Here is a 22,459-nt window from a genome sequence, read left to right as displayed (position 1 = left end):
TTCTTTTTTGTTTAGAATTTTTAGCCATGGAGATTTCTTGACTCGGCCTCACAAAGGTATTCGAACGCTTTAAGCTGGCAGCCATATTCACAATTTCGCTATCAGAAACCCTGATGGCTATAAATCCACGCGTGCATTTACATAACGCTCTCCAAAAATACTTGTACAATGAAATATTGGAGAGGAATCGGACCGTGTCATTCTCACCGGAGAAGTTGCACGAGGAAACTAAATGGGACAATCGTCCATTCATGTGGTCACACGTCAACAATCCAATATCACACGTAGAGCAAGGGTCCCCACTTGGATATTGGCTTGCTTTGACCGAGAAATAACCGGGTCTGCATCTTTAAGTAGGTTTAAAAAGAGTCATCAACGGACTGGTGCAAGATCGATCTCATAAACAATGATGCTAAGTTAAAAAAGACTAAAAAAAGAACCAACCTGGACGAAGGTAACGTGAACACACGAGATATCACGAGGAAACACGGCCCATGTCTAAATGATTTAAAAGATTGCCAGCCACGTTGATGTCGGCGATGATTTATTCCAGCTCGATTCGAAGAGAGACTTCATGTAAAACATATTTTATTAACGTGGACATAAGATATTACTTCTTTGATCACGTCACGGAGACTAGTTCCCGTCCAGAAGGCTGCTTAAGTTGGACGTCCGAAGACGGAACGGTAGTTACGTTTCCAGGAGTGTATCAGCTTATAAATTATCTCACAGGGCACGCACATCAGCACCCAAATACTATGCTCGCCCAATTTTAGGAAACAAATCCGCATTTCAGAGCAGTTACATGATGAACTAAGGCAATTGATCGAGTTTATGACGAATAAAACATTCTTCAAGTTTACATATCCTCCTAATCTCATCTAAAAAATCAGTGAATATAAATTCCCAGCTCATGTAAAAGTAATTTACATGATTTTTATTTACTATTAGGTTAAATTTTAAGAATGCAATCTTGTACGTATCTTATAACTCATTTCATATTTAAAGAAGGAAAGGTCGGCTTTTCTTTCACCGAACTTATACTCTTTAAGAACCTTATTTACCATGAAAACTATATTTATGTGGCGCTCGAGATAGTTTGATGAGGTCATTTATGTATTGAGCGCGGAGACGATTTGCTGTTACACGTTATCCCAGTGTTCAAACTCATTTATTTGGAAAGGATGATTACAGAGTCAATATTTCGACTGACTGACCCAGAAGAAGAAAAAGTTCAAATGAAACCCTGGCCTCTTGATTACCAACCACACCATCCAGATCTCCCACATACAAAATAATCTACACCATATTGACAAAAAAATACTCTGCGTCCATTTTTTCCTGTCTTCTCATGATTTTTCCCAACTATCCTCCTTCCCCACCATTTCTAGTCTTTCCTTATTTGTTTACCTTTCAGTCCACTTCAACGTCTCTCTTCAACGACCATGTTTTCGCGCCGTAAATAACTACGCTTCCTGTCCAAGTTTTAACGATTATTTTCTTAATATCACTATTCAACGTCCATGCCAGAGGTTCTTTCCCCCTTCCAAACGCTTCCTTGCCTAATTTAATTCTTCTCCTTATGTCCCTACTATGCTGACCATTTTGTCTCAATATCCACACATTAAAAAAATTATCACAATAGACTATCAGTTAACAGATATTTTTTTACGAATGAACGTTTACTGGAAAATTTAAGTTTTTAACTTAGCGTATTTATAGCCTTTTTAAGGCGTTATTTTGTCCGAAGGTCGAACAGAAGCTTAAACTCTTCAACTTCACCCTTCTCTTATACTTTCCGTGTCCAACGCGCCAAAAGAGGTGTGATTTTGCTACGTGCAAAAATTCGAGGTGAAGGGATTTAATTTTCGACTGGGTTTTTCCTCTTCCCTGTGAGAGCACGTGCGCGTGGAAAGGGTTACGATGCACTGACATCGGATGCACAAAAGGAAAAAATAAACGCTACACGGGAGGAAGTCCCGTCCGAAGGCTGGAGGCAGGAATGATAATCCTTTCCTTTTCCTCTCCCTCTTTCTCCGCATCGTTTCCTCAGCTATCACATACGTACGAGAAAGAGAAGGAGAAAAAAACAGCATGATTCGCACATTTTCATGGTGACAGAAAAATACAAAGCAAAAAATTATCTCCAAACCCTGCCAAACAGCTCCTTTGCAACACTTTTTTTTGCTGAAATTTCGTTTTACAGGTTTTTTCCATCTTTACGATATTTTTATTCAATTCATAGCTCTCCCCCCTTCCCAAAGCTTCGACCCTCAGATTCTTACCCCCCTCTTAAGTGAATGCATGCTCAAAAGAAATACTTCGCTCTTTTGAATTTTTTCGTTGAATTGGTGTTAATCTCTTTAACAATCGCGTTTTCAGTGAATTCCAGGGAGTACGATTAAAATGTCATTTAGACAAAGGGTAGTTGAAAATCAGTGCTCTGATCCTGGGATTGCATGGCAATGCACGCTATTATGTAGATAAAGATATATATATATATATATATATATATATATATATATATATAATTAATATATATAATATATATATACATATATATATTATTTATTTATTTATGTATATATATATATATATACATAAATAAATAAATAATATATATATGTATATATATATTATATATATTAATTTTATATATATATATATATATATATATATATATATATATATATATATATATATATATATATATATATATATATATGTATGATGGATTGTATAAAAAGTAACGGTAACAATTTATTCCTGACGTGTGCGAGAAAGTAATTAATTCAGACCTTCGGTTAAGTGAGCGCATGATTGCAGTTCGTATAGGCATTAATAAAACGACAGTTCACATCATTATCACTTTGGGGATACAAAATATCTGCGCTAAATTGTCCCGAAGGTCTTAACGGATGACCAAGAGTGGAGTGGAGTGTCTGCTTCTGAAGATCTTCTTAAACACGTTGAAGAAGACACCGACGTTTTGGACAGGCCCGACTTAGCACCAGCAGACTATTTCGTTTCCCGAAACCTGAAACCCTCCCTCAAAGGACACCAACATGGGACATTAAGTGCCATCAAAGAAGCTTGAAGTCGTACTCTTAGGGGCCTCTCGGAATGAGCCAACCAAAAAGCCTTCGAGCCGTGGAAAAGCCGCTGGCAGTGTGTCGGCGCTCATGGGATGTAATTTGAACTATTTTCAGGCATTATAGTCAGAGAAGGCCGAAAGGTCAAACTTTCGAATATGTGATTGCATTTTTACGTGTTATCTATTTTATTTTGTGTTCTATTTTGCCGTTCAAATGTTATTCTGCTCTCGTGAGTGCTTCTACATCATCGATATATACGAGTATATACCTATAATAGTTTACTATTTTGGGAATCCTTTTTGGTCTGTCAAATTTGCGACTGTCATCCCTCGCAAGGTCAATTCACTAAAAGCGACACTATTTGTCTTTTTATCCGTTCGTAGTTTGATGCGCTGTTACGGGAGTAAAAACGTATTTTCCACGTGCGGCTGAGTCTGAGGTCATGGGTTGGACTACAGGTAATCGCTTAAGTACTCTAGAAGACAATTGGAGAGAGATAGAAAATCTAGCATATATTTAACTTCCGTGTTCTCTGAACAACTCATTGATGTAGTATATTGGAAGACGCTGGTTTGGAATTTTATAAATTCCATTACTGTACTTATCATAAACAAGAATATTGCTATTGTTTTCACAATCAACCACTTCAAAAATTTGTGCTAAATTCAACGAACCAATATTTGTAAAAAGTGGAACAAAACTAAATGTTTACAGTTTACAATGTCATCAGGAAAAAACAATTCCCCTATTTCTTCAAAGTCAAAAATTATTTTTGAAGTATGCGAATTAATTTTCTCGGAAAATTATTTAAAAAAATATATTTTGGAAACGGCTATAACTGCAAATGGTAATAAATTAACTGATCAATATTCACAATAAAGTAACTTTGAGGATATGTTAAAAAAAACCACTTATGATGAACTTTTATAATCTAGCAGCATATTCTAACAACTCACGTGTGTCACAGGAAAGAACTCTTTTATTATTCGTATGTTCAATGAGTCAGTCAATCATATGAGCAGTGTATTTTTCCAGAAGACGGTCATGGTGCACATTGTTCGAATTCTTTCGCGCCTTTGGCAGATTCGGAAAATATCTGGTACCTGGATTGTAATACGTCTCTTATAAATAATGTTTGCACGATACTAATGTAATACCAAATTAACGCGCTTACCTATTTTTTTTACTTGAAATCGGAAAGTTCTTCTGCCTACCAAGTTCCGGTGAATACACTATAAATTAACCAATATGCGTCATTCACTTGCCAAGACACCACTTTCAAGGAAGAACAAATATAGTTACGAGACTCACTTTATAAGCAACCAATAAGGAGTGCTGTTGGTTTTCATTTAAATAATTAGAAGATTTGCTAAAATTATTCATTGGATTTGGAAGAATTTTCCTCATTTGTTACTAGTGCACTAATTTTTAAATGCGATCATTTTCCTTTCATTACGTTTCCGATATCGATGCCAATGGACCACCTACATCCTTACTGACTACAGTTATACGTTAAAATCATAATGTAGATTGCTCATATTGCATTTATTAGAGAAAGTGACCACAATACGGTGGTTTCTCGTGCCTAATATCTCCCCTACACTAGCTACAAAACTTCCGCGAAATTACAGAACGGGAATACGCCTCTATTAGCATCATTCGAATAGAGTTTCACCTTCCGTGACGACATAGTGACTCACCGTCTTCCCTAGGTGGGCATCAGAGTGGGCGATGAAATGTGAGCAGTTAATTGTTCAATCGCACCGCCTCATCAGTATAATTTCTTGCCATTTTTCCTCTTCCTTTGCTTCGCTATTCCTCCGCTTGAGTGGACAATAGAAATGAAATCAGCAGGGGCTGTTCATACCCACAAGTGTTGCCATCACGACACAGTTTCTTAATAAGGTGAAGATATTAAACGAACCGTCAGGTTTTACCTAAAGCAGTGTCGAAAATCGAAAAACGCTGGTAAAAAACACAATATATTTTTGAAAGTAATCTATAGCAATATTTACTTGAGTTTGATGATTAAAATTCAATCAGTACGAACCGAAGATACATAAAACAGGATGTGGATCTATTGGCTGTTCAAGAAATTGTCACAAGAAGAGAATCCTATAGCCAATAAGGCTATAATATATATATATATATATTATATATATATATATATATATATATATATATATATATATATATATATATATATATATATATATATATATAGCCTATAAGGCAATAAGGTTATTGGCTATAGTATTCTCTTCTTGTGACAAAGATACATAAGTTCTGCATACGTATAAATACATAAGTTTCTATAAGCACTGATTATAATTATTTGAGAAGTCCCTGTAGAAAATAATATGCATGAAGAATAGAAATGATGAATAGCTAAGAATGGATTTAAGGATCAACAAAGCGCTGTATAGAGACATTACTTGTTTTTTAGGCTGGATGATAACCGTTGATTTCAGGCTTGAAAAAGGAGAAAGATGGAGACAAATTTGGTCGGGGAGGAAAACTTATGCTAAGTTTTTGAATATGATATGGAAATAGAAGAAGTTGCAATGAAAAATCCAGAAAAGGTAGTGGTCGACAAAATATATTCAACAAATGTCGTGGTTAAAGTGAAAACATAGAAAGGATGAAGAGAATAAGCGAGATCACCGAGAGAATCAAAAGAAGGGAATATTTATCAAAGAAATCATCAAATTGGATGATTTCTGATACTTCCTTCATTCCTTAATTTAATTATAACTTTATAGTTTCTGATAGGCCACACTCAATCATTTTTAAGTCAATATTTAGCCAAACGTTATGGAATTGGGATCACTCTAAGCCATGTACTCGGTTTTTATACAAATTTACGTATTAATACGCTAATTGAACAGCATGTATACTGGCTAAAGTCATGAAAAATTGAAGGATAAATTAGTTTAGAGCAAACAGGAGGAAATTATTACAATACGCAGAAGATGATTTTCGTCATGAAGCCTTCGAAATCTGCACGTCATATGGAATAGATGACGTTTTTTCCGATGCTCAATTGTAAAAGTACATGTGTTGTACAATTCGTACAGCTGTACAAGTACAATTTGTACTAGGTGTGATCGAAAAGAAGCCGAACTATTTTTATATTAATAAATAAATTAAACGAAACTACAGCCTCTCGGTCAGTAGGGTGTGTTAAGGAATAACAACACTCCCGTAAATCGCATTCACACACACACACTCAAGGTTTGCAAGTATCTCTCCTATGACAGTGACCCGCTAGTACCACAGATGCTAGCAAAATTATAAGACAAATCTACGTAAACTCATCAATCAATGACTACGATCAACTACGACGTGCTACGCATTTAAAAAATTCGTATTTAAAAAAATCGTGCTCGTGCATGGTCCCAATTCTCAACAATTTGTAATTTTGCTGGGATAAAAGTCCGTAAGTTATTATTCATTAATATCTATTTCGGAACTACTGAAATGTCTAGATAAACGTGGGAAGAAGGCTATATGGACTGATTCGTAGTATCTATGAGGAAGGAATCTGACCGGAAGACTTTGTGAGATCAGTTTTAGTGCCTATTCCGAAAAAGGTAAAGGCTACATCATGTGAGGTCTATAGGACAATAAGTTTGATATCCCACGCAGCTAAAGTTGTTCTAAGGATCATAAACAGAAGGATAGAGAGTAGGGCAAATGATTACTCAGGGGATGACCAGTTTGGGTTTGGGTGATGCCATTGCAGTAATGAGATTATTAATCGAGAGGAATATAGAACCAGGAGGTATTTACCTGTTTCGTAGACTTCGAAAAAGCGTTTGATAGTGTGAATTGGGAAAAAATTATGAGTATATTGCAGAAAATGGGAATAGATTGGAGGGAAAGGAGGCTAATCCGCAACATGTACCTGTCTCAGACTGCTCAGGTGTGAGTGGGGAACGAAGAGTCCGGATGGGCAGTGTTAGGGAGAGGTGTAAGGCAGGGTTGCCCATTATCACCGTTGCTATTCAACCTGTATGTAGAGGAAATGATTAAAGAGGCATGGGAAGAACTGAAAGTAGGAATGAAAGTGAGCGGGGAAAAAATTCGTAAAATCAGTTAGGTTTGCTGATGACCAAGTTGAAGTTTGTCAGTCAGCCAAGGGGTTGCAAGCGTTGCTGAGTGAATTGGAAATTCAGTGCGACAGGTATGAGATGAGAATCAATATATATATATATATATATATATATATATATATATATATATATATATATATATAAGTTAGCCGTTTTGGAAGTACGCGAGTAAAAGTGTATTTTCCCCGTGCGGATGACTTTGAGGTCATGGGCTGAACTACAGGTATTTGTTTAAATACTCTACGAGGCAACTAAAGGGAGATAAAACATCTAGCATATTTAAGCTCTCCCACTTCCCCAACAACTCATTAATGTAGTACATTGATAAAAATTATTCAGAATTTTATCAGTTCCCAAAGCGCACTTATCATAAAACAACAGTTAAAATTTGCCATTGTTTTCACAATCAAGCACTACCAATATTTGTGTTAAATGAAATGGACCAATATTTTTAAAATGTGAAACAAGACCAAGTTTTAACAGTTATATGCCATCAGGAAAAACAATCCTCCTATTTCAGGAAATTCAAAAATTATTTGTGGGGTGTGCGACTTTTTTGCATCGGAATATATCTAATAACACATATTTTGAAAAACGGCTCTGATTACAACTGGTAATTAGAGCCGTTTTGACCGTATTACCACATGACCGATACTCACTAAAAAGTAACCTATAGGATATTTTTTCGAAAAAATACTTATGCCACCCATGATAAACTGTTGCTACCTAGCAGCACATTCAAACATTTCATGTGTGTCAATGAAGAAACACTCTTTTATTATTCAATCCAATCAGCTACCAAAGTTTTTACGACTCATTGTGATTGATACAATGTTGAAAAATATTCCCATAAGTATCCTATGCAGATTTCCACGACAGAGTTATATATTCCATATTATTCAAAGTGTTTTCGGAGTAACTTGGGAAGTTTAAATGGCCGTTAACCTAAAAAATGAATCCGGAATTACATAATCCCTTCATGTGGGTTCTTACTATTACTCATCTTAAATCATATGCAAACCATTTGTTTCTCTTTTCTTCCTTCCATTACCCCCATCTTATCCTCTGCTTTGTTAGTGAAATGGGATGAAAACAGAATTAGTGTGTCTTGCTCAGGATGGAAAGTATCATTTAAACACGTGAGCTGAAAATAGTAGATTTATTATCAGGCGTACCTCATTAAAAAATGTTAGGGGTCATTTATGATTCAAATTTACGACACTATATCCCCTTTTAAAGGATAGCATTAGATTTAATTCCGATAGATGACATGCTGCAAATTTTTAATATACCTTAGTTATTTTAAAGCCGTTAGAGAATATTTCAATTGATTAATTCGATAAAGTATCCACAAGAAATAGCAAATAAGTAAATCGGAAACTGTGCTGACAAGAATGTAAGAGTGACAGAATTAAGAGTTTATAATTTAAAAATAAGGAAATGTTTGCACCAAGCACACATAACGAAGGTAAAAATAAAAGCATTTCAAAAGTGTATAGAGGTTTATCTGTTTGCATGTAAATAAATAGGAAGTTTTTCATCTCGGACACGTATGATGGAGGTTACAGTTTAGCGTAACAAAGAGATAACCTTATATGCGCCTTACCTGCGCCACCTTATAGATAACCTTATCTGCGCCAGGATAACCTTATGTCAGCTATTTGAAAGATTGTCCTTTGAATAAGTCACGAAAGCTTATAAATGCCCTCCCTATTCATGGAACCGTGACTACAACATATTTGTGAACGTTTTCATTGATTAACTTCCACTTACATGCCCACGGCTTCATTGATAACTTCGGAGATATCTCCATCTGTATCGAGCGCAGAATTAACTGAACTTATCCATACACAATCACATAGGAAATCACAAATATGGAATAATGGAGGGTAGGATATCGGATAATGAGGGTCTTGCATTTTAATTCCTTATTTACCAGTCTACTTTCCATTTACATATTTTTTTTGCCTACGAGGAGTTTAGATACTCTCAACCAGTGAATTAAATATCTACATATACTGGAGGTTAATTAATTCGTCAATGTATTCTCAGGATTGCACAAATAAAATTATTTGTGGAAATATCACATCTCACCTTACGTATCTGACATATTATTCTTCCCAAAATTTAACTTTGTGCACTACGGTAAATGACAATAACTTTTTTATTTTGGCTAGCATTTTTAATATCCGGACTAATTTACGCCAAAAACCTGGTTGCGATCCAACACATGGTGACACTTCTGACAATGCAAAGGGAAAGTAGTAACTCCATCGAATTGCTAATGATTTGGGTTTGCCTCCCATTGAATTATTGATTTCCTATCTCATACCACTACCACAATAATCAACCCAATAAATTGGAGATTGAGCTCACTTCGTAGCATATGTGCCGTGTAAATGTCACACATATCCGAAGTAATAAGGGTAGTCAGAATCTTTCTGTTTGCCTCCGAAATTTTTCGGAAAAAGCATGTCATATTTAGAAAATTACAGGGGTATGTGAAGGGGAATTACCGCGAATCAAACCTGGGTCTTATGATCGAAAGATAAACGCTGGAAGCACTAGGGTAACAAAACCCGACAAATGACACCAAATAAATCAATAAAGCAAGAAATAAGAGTTGAATGGTAATAAATACATGATATGGGGTGATCCATACAAAATATACTCTAGTAAATGTTTTTCAAGTAATATGGTGGTGCTTAAAAGCTCAAGTTTGTATAAGTGGGACGAAAAAAGGCTTTTAGCGCAGGCAGCATGGAAGTTAAACTTCAAAAGATTTCAATTCTGGCGCACGTGTATGTATATATACTTCAAATATGAATGTGGGTAACGTAATCGGTTCAAAATGTAACCAGTCATTCAGATGGGAAGGGGTAACTAGTGAACCTACCTTCAAGTATATTTCAAAGTTATCACCTCATTATAAGGAAAAATTTTTAATTTACTAGGAACGAATTTCATATGAAGTACTGGACGCATATGGTATTTCAGAAGGAAAGTATTTTTGGTAATTGCAATTATACGAAGCATAATGTGAAGCTCCGAGAGACATTTAGAAAAGATTTAAAAAATCATAGCATCAATACAAATGTTCATATTCTATAGTTAAATAAAGTTAAGGATGAATTTAATTGAAAAGAAACCGATAATTCTAATTAAAGTGTTACATGAAAAGAATGAATAGTTTAAATTTTACGTTATTTGTTGAAAATCATTAATTGAACACAAGATAAAGGAAGCTAATTGATTTAGTCATTGTTGTGAGGTCATATGTCTTTAAAATAAACCTAAAAATTTCCACAAAAATTTATTTCAAATATTTCTCGTAAAATGACTTCAGACTTACCTTGCTCACATTGTGGGCCATTATAGTTGGTTTTACGTATTTATCTACAGTTCTTTCTGAATGGTTTGATAATAATTGCTCAAAGAGAAAAGAAATCTTTTCCAAATTATGTAAATTATTGACTAACTGAAGCGTGTTAGAGTGCAATGCTCCTCACCCAGTATTTGTTTTGCATGGTATAAAATGAGTAGCGAAACATAACGAGCCATTATCACGCCTTCCTATAAATATTGCCGTGTCAATGACTGTAACCATTTTTCTTCATCTAATCAATCATTTCAATAACATGGAATGCATTCATCTCCTCCTCATTTGTATTTTGATGTTCTAATTAAAAATAAATGAAATTCTATGATATCGGTCATATCAAACTTATACAGTCTTGTCCTTTTCTTCTATAACCTTTGAAGGGATATCCAGAATGATGAATTTCATAACACAGTTATGGACAATTTTTTTTTAAATTTGATCTAATGAAACCTTGTCAAAGACTAAGGCATGATCACATGGGTCTGAGTTGGGATTATTAGCCTGAACCTCCGAGCTGGAAACCCGTTTATCCGTCAGAGTTCCCCGCTTACAAACGAATTCTTTAATAGCATGAATACAAATATGATAGAATGTCATGCCACTTTCCCATCTGGTTTAGCGGACCTTGCTGAAGGGCAGATAACTGCACGCAAACAACTATCTGTCCATTCCGTACCCGGTTCCTGAAACGCAGAAATAGTGAGTTAACTTCCTCCTTTCCAAACAATTCATATTTCGCCACAACCTTCGAAAGGGGGAAGGACGAACGAACTTGAAATTCGGACCCCTCGTCAACGGAAATGTTTTTATGAGCGTGATCGTGAATTTTTTGTGAACGGGATAATGGGTCCTCGATCAAAATTAAACCAAATAGCGAGATCTCCTTCGCGTATTGAACGGAAAGAACGCCCCGCCACGTGTTTAAGGAACTATTCATACAGTCATCTGATCTCGCGATTCATTCGCACTCGTCGGAATTATGCCGAGTCATTGGAGATTTCAACGGGCGAAGGAAGCGGTTTGTGGTAACGACGGTCGAAGGGAGGGAAGAAGGGGGAAGTTTTGGGGCGTCCGTCATGTGGATCACCGGATCATTGCATGCAAGAGCGGGGCGATGGAGGGGCGATGAGGGGAGAGAAAAGTGATTTTCGCACCGCGGAGGGCGTTTGATTGGCTGCATTATGTACTTTAGGCGAAGGGACGACCCTGAAGGCCACTGGTGAAGGGTCCGAAAGGGTGGAGGGTGCGTCATTTGGGGACTGGAGGGGGATGTACTAGCCCCCTATGTAGAGAGTGGGGCTAAGTGATTGGGAGTGGCGTGGAGAGAGGAGGGTGAGGGATAGAGGGACAATACCTGAGTCTTGGGACGGGGGAATTTAACCGGAGTGGGGATGTAGGGGTAAGAACTCTTGTGGTATAAAAGATTGCCCCGGTGCACGATATTGTCAGCATCACCACGAGGTCTCAGCAGAAGCTCGTCTAGCTCTCAGAAGTTATTCCACAAGAGGAAATCCAGGAAAAATGGCCGCTCGATTGGTGAGGATAACCCCGTTTTTCGCCAAACCCGAGAGCGATTCCTCGGTTCACGTCCTTATATAAAATTCATACTTACACCTAAAATTTACTATAGTGAGAGATTTATAAAATTTCCTGTGGGAAAATAATATTTTTCATTTCTTTTATTTCAAATTGAAATCACATTTCTTTTCTTTCAAATTAATGTTTTTGTAAAATTACTATCACGAATTGCCAGCTAGAGTATTTAGACCATTAATATTTAATGTAAGTCACAGATGTTTTTTAAAAGATTTTGAAAAGTAAATAAACTTGACATTGAATAATGGGGAGTTTTAAAGAGGTCCCGCAAGTGTTCAAAATTTGTGTCATTTGATCACCGTTTATATTTCCATTGCATTTATTGAACGCAAAGAGGAAAAGAAACATTAATCGGTGAATAACAAAGACAAATTCTTCCTCTTTACTTTTTTATTGTCAATATATTGCCGATAGTGTAAAATTATTTTCATTGAAAATATCTTTCATTGTAATAACCTCGTTAGGACATAGGAAAAAATATACTCAATCAAACGACGAAATAGGTTCAATTTGGTTGCAATATCGGCAGTGAGGTGATTAGAATGGATACTTAATGAATGATACTTGATGAATTTTTGGAATCAACTCAAAACGTTTTCTCAAGAATTTGGAATTCAATTAAATGATATACAGTGATTTTTACTGATTACTCGGCAAACAATTACTTTCTCTAAATTTTTATCGTAAACAGGAAGTTTTATACAAGACTTCTGGTAATTGTTTTCGAAATAGGCGGATATTATTTAAAAATGAATGATTTCTCTCCTAAATTGAAGATCCTTCCTCATTGAAGCAGTAAATTGAGTCAAAAGTTAGCAGATTGAATAGCCCATTCAAATTAGCATTATTTGTGATGAGGTAGATCTAATTTCTTATAAGGCTGGGAATCTTCCCAATATACACTGTATTAAAATACCTTGACTCTTAATATCTCAAGAAACATAGAGCAAACATTTCATTTCCAGATTCCGAAGTATTGATAAGAATTTCACTTTATAATTGGTTCGAGGAAATATAACAAAATGAAAAAATTGAAACCATTCGATATTTCATTAGCTGCGACTGATTTCCGAAACTAAACAATTTCTGTAGTTCATACTAGATCATATCTAGCGCCGTTATTATTATTCAATCCTTTACTTTGCATTCTGTAGATCGCCCTCGCCCTTTGTGTGGCTGCCGTGGTCGGAGGTGGCGTCCCCGCTGCCAAGTACCCCGCTGGAGTCGACCCCCACGCCTGCCCCAACTACCCCTACTGCGACAACGTGGCCCTCGCCGCTCACTCCGCTGGACACCACCTTGGTGCCCTCGCACCCTATGCTGCACCCGCCTATGCCGCCTACGGACACCACGGTGCCCTCGTCGGTGCTCACGGAGTCGCCGTTGCCGCCAAGTACCCCGCCGGAGTGGACCCCCACACCTGCCCCAACTACCCCTACTGCGATAACGTGGCCCTCGCCGCCCACGGAGCCCATGGAGCCCACGGATGGGCCGGAGCCACCCACGGTCTCGCTGGACACGGATGGGCTGGTGCCTACGCCGCCGCCCCCGTCTGGGGACACGGAGTCGTCGCCGCACACCACGGTGCTGGTGCCGGTGCCCACTACCCCGCTGGAGTCAACCCCCACGCCTGCCCCAACTACCCCTACTGCCATTAAGCTACGAATGAGCGGCCGCCGGGGATGTTTACGGGGAGATGAGTCGTGATGGCGCGACAATCTCCCTTACTCTTCCCGGAGCCCACTTCTGATGCCTGAAGACCCTTCTGACGAGTCCGAGTGGTGATATGGACCTAACAAATCCGTTCGCTCAGGTCTCCAAGAGGAAACGAAGATCTCGGCAGACGCGTGACTTTTTCGGCTTCGGTCACGCGTGGCCTACCAGGCTTTGTGTTAGATTAACTAATAAGCCTTGGTATGTAAATATCCTCGGAGAAATAAAATGTATACAAAATAAAAATATAATTACACACCAAATATATATGTTCAAGTATTTCATTATAAACCTTCCAAATGTTTCATATTTTTGTAGAATTGATTAGATACTATCATTCTATTATTGTGTTGGTCATATACAGGTAGTAATCTGTAGTAATTCATTGGATTGAAATTATCAGTAAAATGGAATCCTTACTCACATAAGAAGTTTCCCGGATTGGAATCCAATATTCGATTCAATACATTTTTAGTATCATAATGACGCCGCCTATTAAAAGTAATAATGTAGGGAAAGATAGGTACAAATAATCAACGTTAAAAATATTTTATAAAATAAATAAAAATGTATTTAAAATATTCTTGGCCGCATAACTATCTAACCTGGAATAATTTTAGAAGTTAGATTAGCTTACTTAGCAAATCTTCTGCTGTATATTCTCACCAATAATTCCTCCGGTAGAAAGAAATTAGCCACCCTGGAGAAGAATCCCTGCGTTTTTCTTTAAATTATGTGCTAATACTTAATTATTAATCCATATTATCTAATTAAATGCAGGAATATTAATTTGAATTTAGTTTATGCTAGCAGTTTAGAATTAGGTAAAGTCATTAATCCTAAATAATTGGTAAATGTGAATAGATACTTAAACATACTTTTAGGAAAACATCCGGAGTATCGTTGGATGGTTCATGGCAAAATATGAATTAGCTAAGGATGAAAGATTCGTTTGGTACTTCAAGAGACATTCCTACGGAGAACGGAGTCCCTGGACTCAGGGAATGGAGAAGAAACACTAGATAAAATCAAGATTCAGATTGGAACATGGAAGAAGAGGTTTGAAAAATTAAAAAGAGATGAAATATGAATAAAAATTTTTAAGTATATAGTAGGAAATATAAATTTCAGTTATTAAAAATAGTCAAGGACTCAGGAAAGTAAGACACTGGTATTTTAAGTATTGGCGTACGATCTTTATGACCGCATTAATGCTTTTAACCCCAGTTAAAAAGCCTCTCCTTAATCTAAATTACATAATACCCCGCAAGCCGCCGCAAGGGCGTGTGGATGGGGGTGCTAGGTCAACAACCGTAAAAAGGAAGGAAACCTCCTTTTCAGTCTTTAAGGATTGCTAACCCCTTAAATTTCGCCCGCTCATACGATTCTTAATGACTCAAGGTGGTGATCCGATCTATTGAACGACCCTTTACTGATCGACCCAACTTTTCTCTGATCTCTACTAATACGTAATGGCAATGCCAAATTGAATGGTTAACTCGTCCTACACTGTGAGTATGACGGTTATTATGAGGGCAAAGAGAAACACAAAGAGAATTAAAAGAAACTTAACATTTCCACCATATATATGGTGGAAATGTTGAGCTTCTTTTACCCTCATAATGTAGGAAGTTCACAAAGTTAAACCTGAAACTGTTATGCCTCTCCTTACGGTTAGGAAGTATAACCTTCTCTGAGTCAACATTCTGTTGTGGCTTATTAATATTCTTGTCACTCTTTTGGACGCATTCGTGGTCTAGCATATCGTAAGCTTACAGACAGAAATTAAAAGCACTCAAAGAGAAAATAATTGCGGAACAGAATGACAAAGAAAATAATACCGGTATGACGCATTGCCATGATAACAGGCTGAATGGCAAAACATGGAATAACATAGCATCATCAACATCGAATCCAGTTTGTCGAATTTTTTAGTAACAGTATTTTACTTTGTCTATGGGCATAATGCCAATGCGGATCCTCATATATCTCGCAATAATTTCATCGCGTGATCTTTTCCCACTATACTACCAGACTTCACTAATGAGAGGCGTCTTAAGAGTATAGAATTATACAATATTGAAGTATACAATAGGAAGGGGACGGCTAGTGCGGATGGTTTAGATGATAAGATTGTGTAGTCATCAGCTTATTACCGGGTGTCTGTAAATTGTTAAATTCTTGTATAGAAACATCAGGACCGCTAAACGTAAAAGAGATAGATGATGAGCTATGATCGATCGGTCTTTGATAGTTAGTCGCCTATTATTAAATAACAAAGTAAATGTATTGGTCCCTAGCTTGTATGTTTATACCGAGTGAACGAATACCATTTTAATGCTTCAATGATAATAATCCGCGATCGATTTTATTAAAAGGTAATCCGAGGAAAGTACATAAAAATCAGTAGATTTCTTTGAAAAATGAAATACAATACACATTATACACCGTTTACATGGCCAAAAAAGCTTTTTTTTTAACAACAATAACACTTTATTTTACGGTTTGTCTTATATTTCGTTAATAATTTATTTACACATTTCAAGAGGAATTTTGTCGATGAAGGTATCTCCTCACATATTCCTTGTTTATCAGATTGATCTAAACTTCTCTTTTATGTGCGAACTTGCGAGTAAAGTGAAAAAATGTCTACCAGTGTCGCTGTTTTTATTGTCAAACAATGGTATATTCCGTATGAAAGTGGACTACTTGTCAGAAATGGTTTACAAACATGTTAATTTGTGTGATGGGTTTCCCTGAAGGTTGTGCGGGTATCACTTTATACTATATAAATAGTTACAAGTTTTGTATTAAAATTCATTAGATAGGATTATTTATGAGAAAAACAAATAAATTTTCACTTTTCCAGTGATTTATTGTAAATGCTCAACGCGTTTTGGTTCACAGAACAATCTTCTGGTACAAGACATGCATAACATATCAGGCAAAAATCTTTCTTAATTTATCTGTCGAATTCTGTAAAGCAGAACTTATTCAACCAGAAATGTCTCAACCTGAACCTTACTTATGAGAAGATACATATTTGCACTTTTACACAGATTTGTTGATAACGTAAAACGCGTTTCGGTTCACGGAACAATCTTGAGGGCTAAGACCTGGTTCTGTGAACCAAAACGCGCAATACCTACGTTACCAATAAATCTGAGAAAAATTACAATTTTTTTCCTCATATTGACGAAATTCCACTATATCAGGCCGGAATCTGTTGGATATAATCGAATTTCTTGTTAATAACATTAAATGGTAAATTTTGAACATCAAACACGCTCGGAGATTAAATTGAAATCTCCTGATAAACCTCAATATACATCCTATGAGTTGAAAAAGTGCTTGGAATATGAACTTGGAAAGCATGTAAATGCAGAAAAGTGATACTTACTTCCTAATGTGCTTTCAAATATTCAGAAACTAGATGGGAGTAACACAAGAGGACCGCTTCATTGAACTGATATCAAAAGCCTTATACCAATGAGCAAAAGAAAAAGAAAAAACTATGAAACCCGAAAATTTACTAAAATCAACTATAAACGCAAAAGAAAACATTTAGAAACATTTCTTAGATATTTACAATTTTCAAGACTTGTATCTCCATTACCTCAATGCATAAGAAAACATAAAATAATCCGTTCAATCATCACCTTTTGAGTTCCAAAATACTGTTCCTGTTTTATGGATGAAAATTACTAAAATATCCGGAATTAATAAAAATTTAACGGCCTGAATAAGTACATGACATACGCCGCTATATTTGTATTGGAAATTATTACTGTACATCAGGCACATTTCAGATAAAGATGACATGATGAGATTGACAAATAATACACAAGATGTTCTTGGTAAAGAAATGTATCGCATTCTCGTAATTTATTTTTCATGGCTAAGAGGAGCTTTGAATCTCAATGGCCAACAAAGTGAAATAAATGCTTCATAACTCCACCGTGTGAGTATTGCGGCTGAAAAAAAATATAAACAATTTTCATAAAATTTGCCACAATGAATTTTGGAACACGAATGTGATACACATTTTTTAACACACATATTTGTTTCTTTTCGAATTGGAAGAATATTTTAATACACTGTAATTTAGGTCAGTCCTTGATGATAGGCAGAAAATATTAAATGAATATTTATTAAAAATTATTATAATAATCATGTTACTTCTCGTGATCCACGGGTTTTTATGAGGATTATTTTCAAGGCAAGTCCTTTGAGGTGACTCATCTTGTTCATAATGCTCATATTAGTATCAAGACGTCTTCCAGGATTAGTTTGAATACTGAATTACTTAAAATTTACGATAATTTTTTTATGGTTCCAAGGCCAGAGTTTTTGAAGCAGATTTTCCTCAGGCAATAAATGTATGGTGCGGAAATGAAAGCCGAAGAAAGAGAGAGGGAGTCTTTTCCTCAATATGAGTTTGGGAATCCGTCCGAGGATACCGGGGAGGAGATGAGAAAGGGGTGGATAACACGGAGAAGAAGGAGAAAGGAAATTTCGCACCTCTATGGCGCCGATGGCCACGCGGAATTCGGCCGGAGGGTCGACCCTGAGGGATCTGTGGTGAATGGGGCGATGGGGAAGGGGAAGGTGGACCTGGATAGGGCGGGGAAGGTATTCACGAGGGGAAGGGAAGAGGAGAACCCTTCCTGGGGTATAAAAGATTGCACGGGGGCACGGTATTGTCAGCATCACCCCGAGGTCTCACCAGCAGAAGCTCGACTAGCTCACTGAAGCCCGTTCATCCCTCAGTCAGGAGTAAACCAATAGACATGGCCGCTCGATTGGTGAGAATTCTACCCCTTTACAGCGATTTTGACACATTTAAATTTATCAAACAGAGTATAATATTGCTGCAATAGTGACTGGATTTACTATTAAATCTACAAAAAACACGTTTATCGAAGTGGATAATCCTCCTGGGAAATATTCTACACATTCAAATCTATTTTGAAATCGATAGTTGCATTGATGTTCTCATCCATGGGAACTTCCTTGTGAACATTGAATTGAATGCATTTCGATGGAACTTACTCGAGCTTGGAAAGATAATATTATTTCAGAAAAAGAGCTCGTTGACCGTAAAGAACGACCAAAAATACTTGCAGATAAGCGTATAAACTATTAGATGTACACATTCTTACCAAAATTCTATTACCAAGACAATTCAAGCGAAGTCCACTCCTAAATATTACAAAAGAATCTCAAAAGTGAATGTAGAAATTGTGGCTTTAATTAATTTTTTGTTAAAATGATACAAATTCGATATTTCATTTTTGTTAAAATTACAAAGAACATGGCTGATCGATTATTGTATCGTTCCCCTTTGAGTTCCCCTTTGGCGAATATTGCTCCCCTTTTTGGCAAGGCAGAGAAATTATTCAAATATATTTTCCAAGTACTTTAATAATTCCATTCATTGCCAAATCATTATATCTAGTTCAGAATAAATATTAAACAATTATTTTTAGAAATATATAGATACTGAGAAATACTGGAATAAAATGCAGGGATTGTTTATGAGATTACAAAATAGAGTAAGTCCGGAATAAGCCTACTCATTAGCTATCACTACGATAGAAAATCATTTTTCCTTTTTATTTTACGAAGTTTTCTTTTTCACTTTTGATAAATTAACTGAACATAATGACAAGATAACTTCCGAGTTTCTTAAAATATGAAACATTTGAATCGTTAAATTGAATAAATCATAAAGCTGTGGGATATGAGGCAACAGTTACTTTAAAGGATTCATCCGCTTATGATCAACGAAGTGCAGAATATTCACGGTGCAGAAATCATTCCTCTCTACCGAGATTTGATCAAAATTTTAGTGAACTTCATTTGTATGCTCCGTCAACATAACTACCGCGGTATCTCAGAAGTTCTTTGAGTTTGTCCTAAGAAAAACCTGCATTGTATTTGAACGTTGGATGTTATTGACAATGGTGCAATACTAATAATGACTACTAAAAAATTATTATAGTGAAAAAAAAATAACGAATTATTTTAGTGAAATTCGTCGTAGCAGCTTTCTCCCTTAAAGTTACCTAGAAATTCACAAGGAAAGATTGTGCATGAGTGACTTTTCTGGTCAAAGCACTCAGCGATAAATCCGATAAAAAAGATGATTATTTCCACTCTGAGATTAATGAATTTCGTTGAAATGGATATTAATTTCGGAAATATTCCATGCAAAAACAGCGATTGAAATTGGAATATATTTCTTAAATATTTTAGCGCAATATTTTACGAGAAGTTCATTTTTTTACGACCTTTAGCATTAAGTTATTTTGCCACTGCTGGAACTTAGTCACTATAGGAAACACATAAGTGGTTCACAGGAAAGAATGAAACATGGCAGTAGTACATTTCAATTTAAATGGACATCAACACTTATTTGTGTCGCGTCAAAAGAGGCAGTGTTTATTCACTGGACGAAACCGATGATATGAATCACTTCGTGTCTTCTCCGTGGTGCGTTCCTTATTGAAAATTAAAGGCGATTATGGAATTAATTTCAAGATTAATATATAAATATACATGTCCTACAAAAGTACTAACCTTTCAAGAGTTGAGTGTCTCTATTACATTAGATAGCCATTTGTGTGACTGTCGTAGATATTCTTATAACACAATGCGAAGGTAAATATATGATCTTGAATGAAAAACAAGGGGTAAAATTAAAATGATTTCATTTCATGTACCACCTGTATCTTGTTTGTTTAATATTTTAAGGGGTCTGCTCGATATTTTCCCAATGAGAATGATATAAAATTCCTTCCTACAGATCGCCCTCGCCCTTTGCGTGGCCGCTGTGGTCGGAGGTGGTGTCCCCGCCGCCAAGTACCCCGCCGGTGTCAATCCCCACGCCTGCCCCAACTACCCCTACTGCGACAACGTCGCCCTCGCCGCTCACTCCGCTGGACACCATCTTGGTGCCCTCGCAACCTATGCCGCACCCGCTTACGCCGCCTACGGACACCACGGCGCCGCCGTTGGTGCCCACGGAGTCGCCGTCGCCGCCAAGTACCCCGCCGGAGTGGACCCCCACACCTGCCCCAACTACCCCTACTGCGATAACGTGGCCCTCGCCGCCCATGGAGCCCACGGAGCCCACGGATGGGCCGGAGCCGCTCACGGTCTCGCTGGACACGGATGGGCTGGTGCCTACGCCGCCGCCCCCGTCTGGGGACACGGAGTCGTCGCCGCACACCACGGTGCTGGTGCCGGTGCCCACTACCCCGCTGGAGTCAACCCCCACGCCTGCCCCAACTACCCCTACTGCCACTAAGCGAGCAGAGCCGTGCTGGCGCGACAATCTCCCTCACTCTTCCCAAGCCTAATTCCTGATTGTGATGCATTCTAATGAGTTAGAGCGGTGAATCGGACGTAACCAGTCTGATGGCTCAAAATCTCTGAGGAAAGAATGAAGATCTCGGCCGACGCGTGACAATCCTCTCCGGCCGTGCGACCCACGGAGGAGATCACGCTTGGCCTTAAACAAATTCTATTACATCTACCATTGCTATGTAAATATCATTTGGGGAATATTTTTCCTAATTAATAATTAAAAAATATTGGCTGAAAAACATGTATTTTATTTTCTTCTTTTTTAATACTGATTATTTAACACTACGCCATGCATATTATGAAGGAATCAGTGTTAAGAGTACGGCTGGGGTTGATTTTTCCCTTAATATTCACACGGCCGTAGTTACCGTTCCTATTAATTCCTATGGAATGCATATTACTATCTCATTATTATATAAATTCGGCATATCATCCGCTATATTTTGGTTTTAATGGTTCTGATAAAATTAAATGTTTAGAAAGTGAAATGAATGATATTCGGAATAGACGTTTCTTTGTTTTCAATATACATCAATAGAGACATTTCTTTAATCTTTTTTTAAACTTTCTTCTGTTAAAATTCTTCCATTTGCCTTTGGTGACCGTGATTTTTATCAGAGTAATTGGATCTATAGGATTATGTATTGTATTTTCAAATACTAATTATCTTCAATCATAGAAAATGTACACGTTAAACTTGTGACATTGCTAGATATTTTTTCAACTAATAAGGAAACGAGCATGGACATTAAAAATATTAACAAATAACATTAAATCATATACATATTGATGAAATTATATCTAATACACATATATTGATCTATATTTTTTATTTTTATACTGGATAAACTATAAAAATGTAATGAAGGTAAATAAGTTACAGAAGAAAAAAACGAAGAGTCGTTAGATACGCTCAGAAGATCAAGGTGACTTACAAAACCAGCTTCACATCAGGTTTTGGTCGATTTCAATGCACTTTTTCTTTGTATTACTATACCCGATTACATATAACTCCTTTAAGTGCTCTTCAAATCTTTATTTCGATCATTTTTCCGGAAAGCATTACGAAATGGCTGATACTCATCTCATACGTTTTTTTACTGTGGAAAGTCGCATAAATTCGGCACTCTTGCATACATCTGTGAAATCAGAGTGCACGCAAAATCTGGCTGTGCAAACTTGGATTA

General features: G+C 36.8%; 2 protein-coding genes across 2 annotated transcripts; both read left to right on the top strand.

Moving 5' to 3' along the window:
• The first annotated feature begins 12,063 nt into the window (after positions 1-12,063).
• Positions 12,064-14,152, top strand: LOC139700463 (uncharacterized). The gene is made up of 2 exons (XM_071599049.1): positions 12,064-12,128; positions 13,343-14,152. The coding sequence occupies exons 1-2, from the start codon at positions 12,114-12,116 to the stop codon at positions 13,844-13,846; spliced, it is 519 nt and encodes a 172-aa protein (XP_071455150.1). The 5' UTR covers positions 12,064-12,113; the 3' UTR covers positions 13,847-14,152.
• A 4,539-nt stretch (positions 14,153-18,691) lies between these two features.
• Positions 18,692-21,213, top strand: LOC139696998 (fibroin heavy chain-like). Its single transcript, XM_071595880.1, has 2 exons — positions 18,692-18,706; positions 20,710-21,213. Exons 1-2 carry the CDS (start codon positions 18,692-18,694, stop codon positions 21,211-21,213), a joined length of 519 nt encoding a protein of 172 aa, XP_071451981.1.
• The last annotated feature ends 1,246 nt before the right edge of the window (positions 21,214-22,459 follow it).

The sequence above is a fragment of the Hetaerina americana genome, unplaced genomic scaffold (genome assembly GCF_022747635.1).
Source record: "Hetaerina americana unplaced genomic scaffold, ioHetAmer1.1.p SCAF_1, whole genome shotgun sequence".
NCBI classification, from domain to species: domain Eukaryota; kingdom Metazoa; phylum Arthropoda; class Insecta; order Odonata; family Calopterygidae; genus Hetaerina; species Hetaerina americana.
Note: the sequence above shows the minus strand (reverse complement) of the source record. Positions and strands in the feature narration are given on the sequence as shown.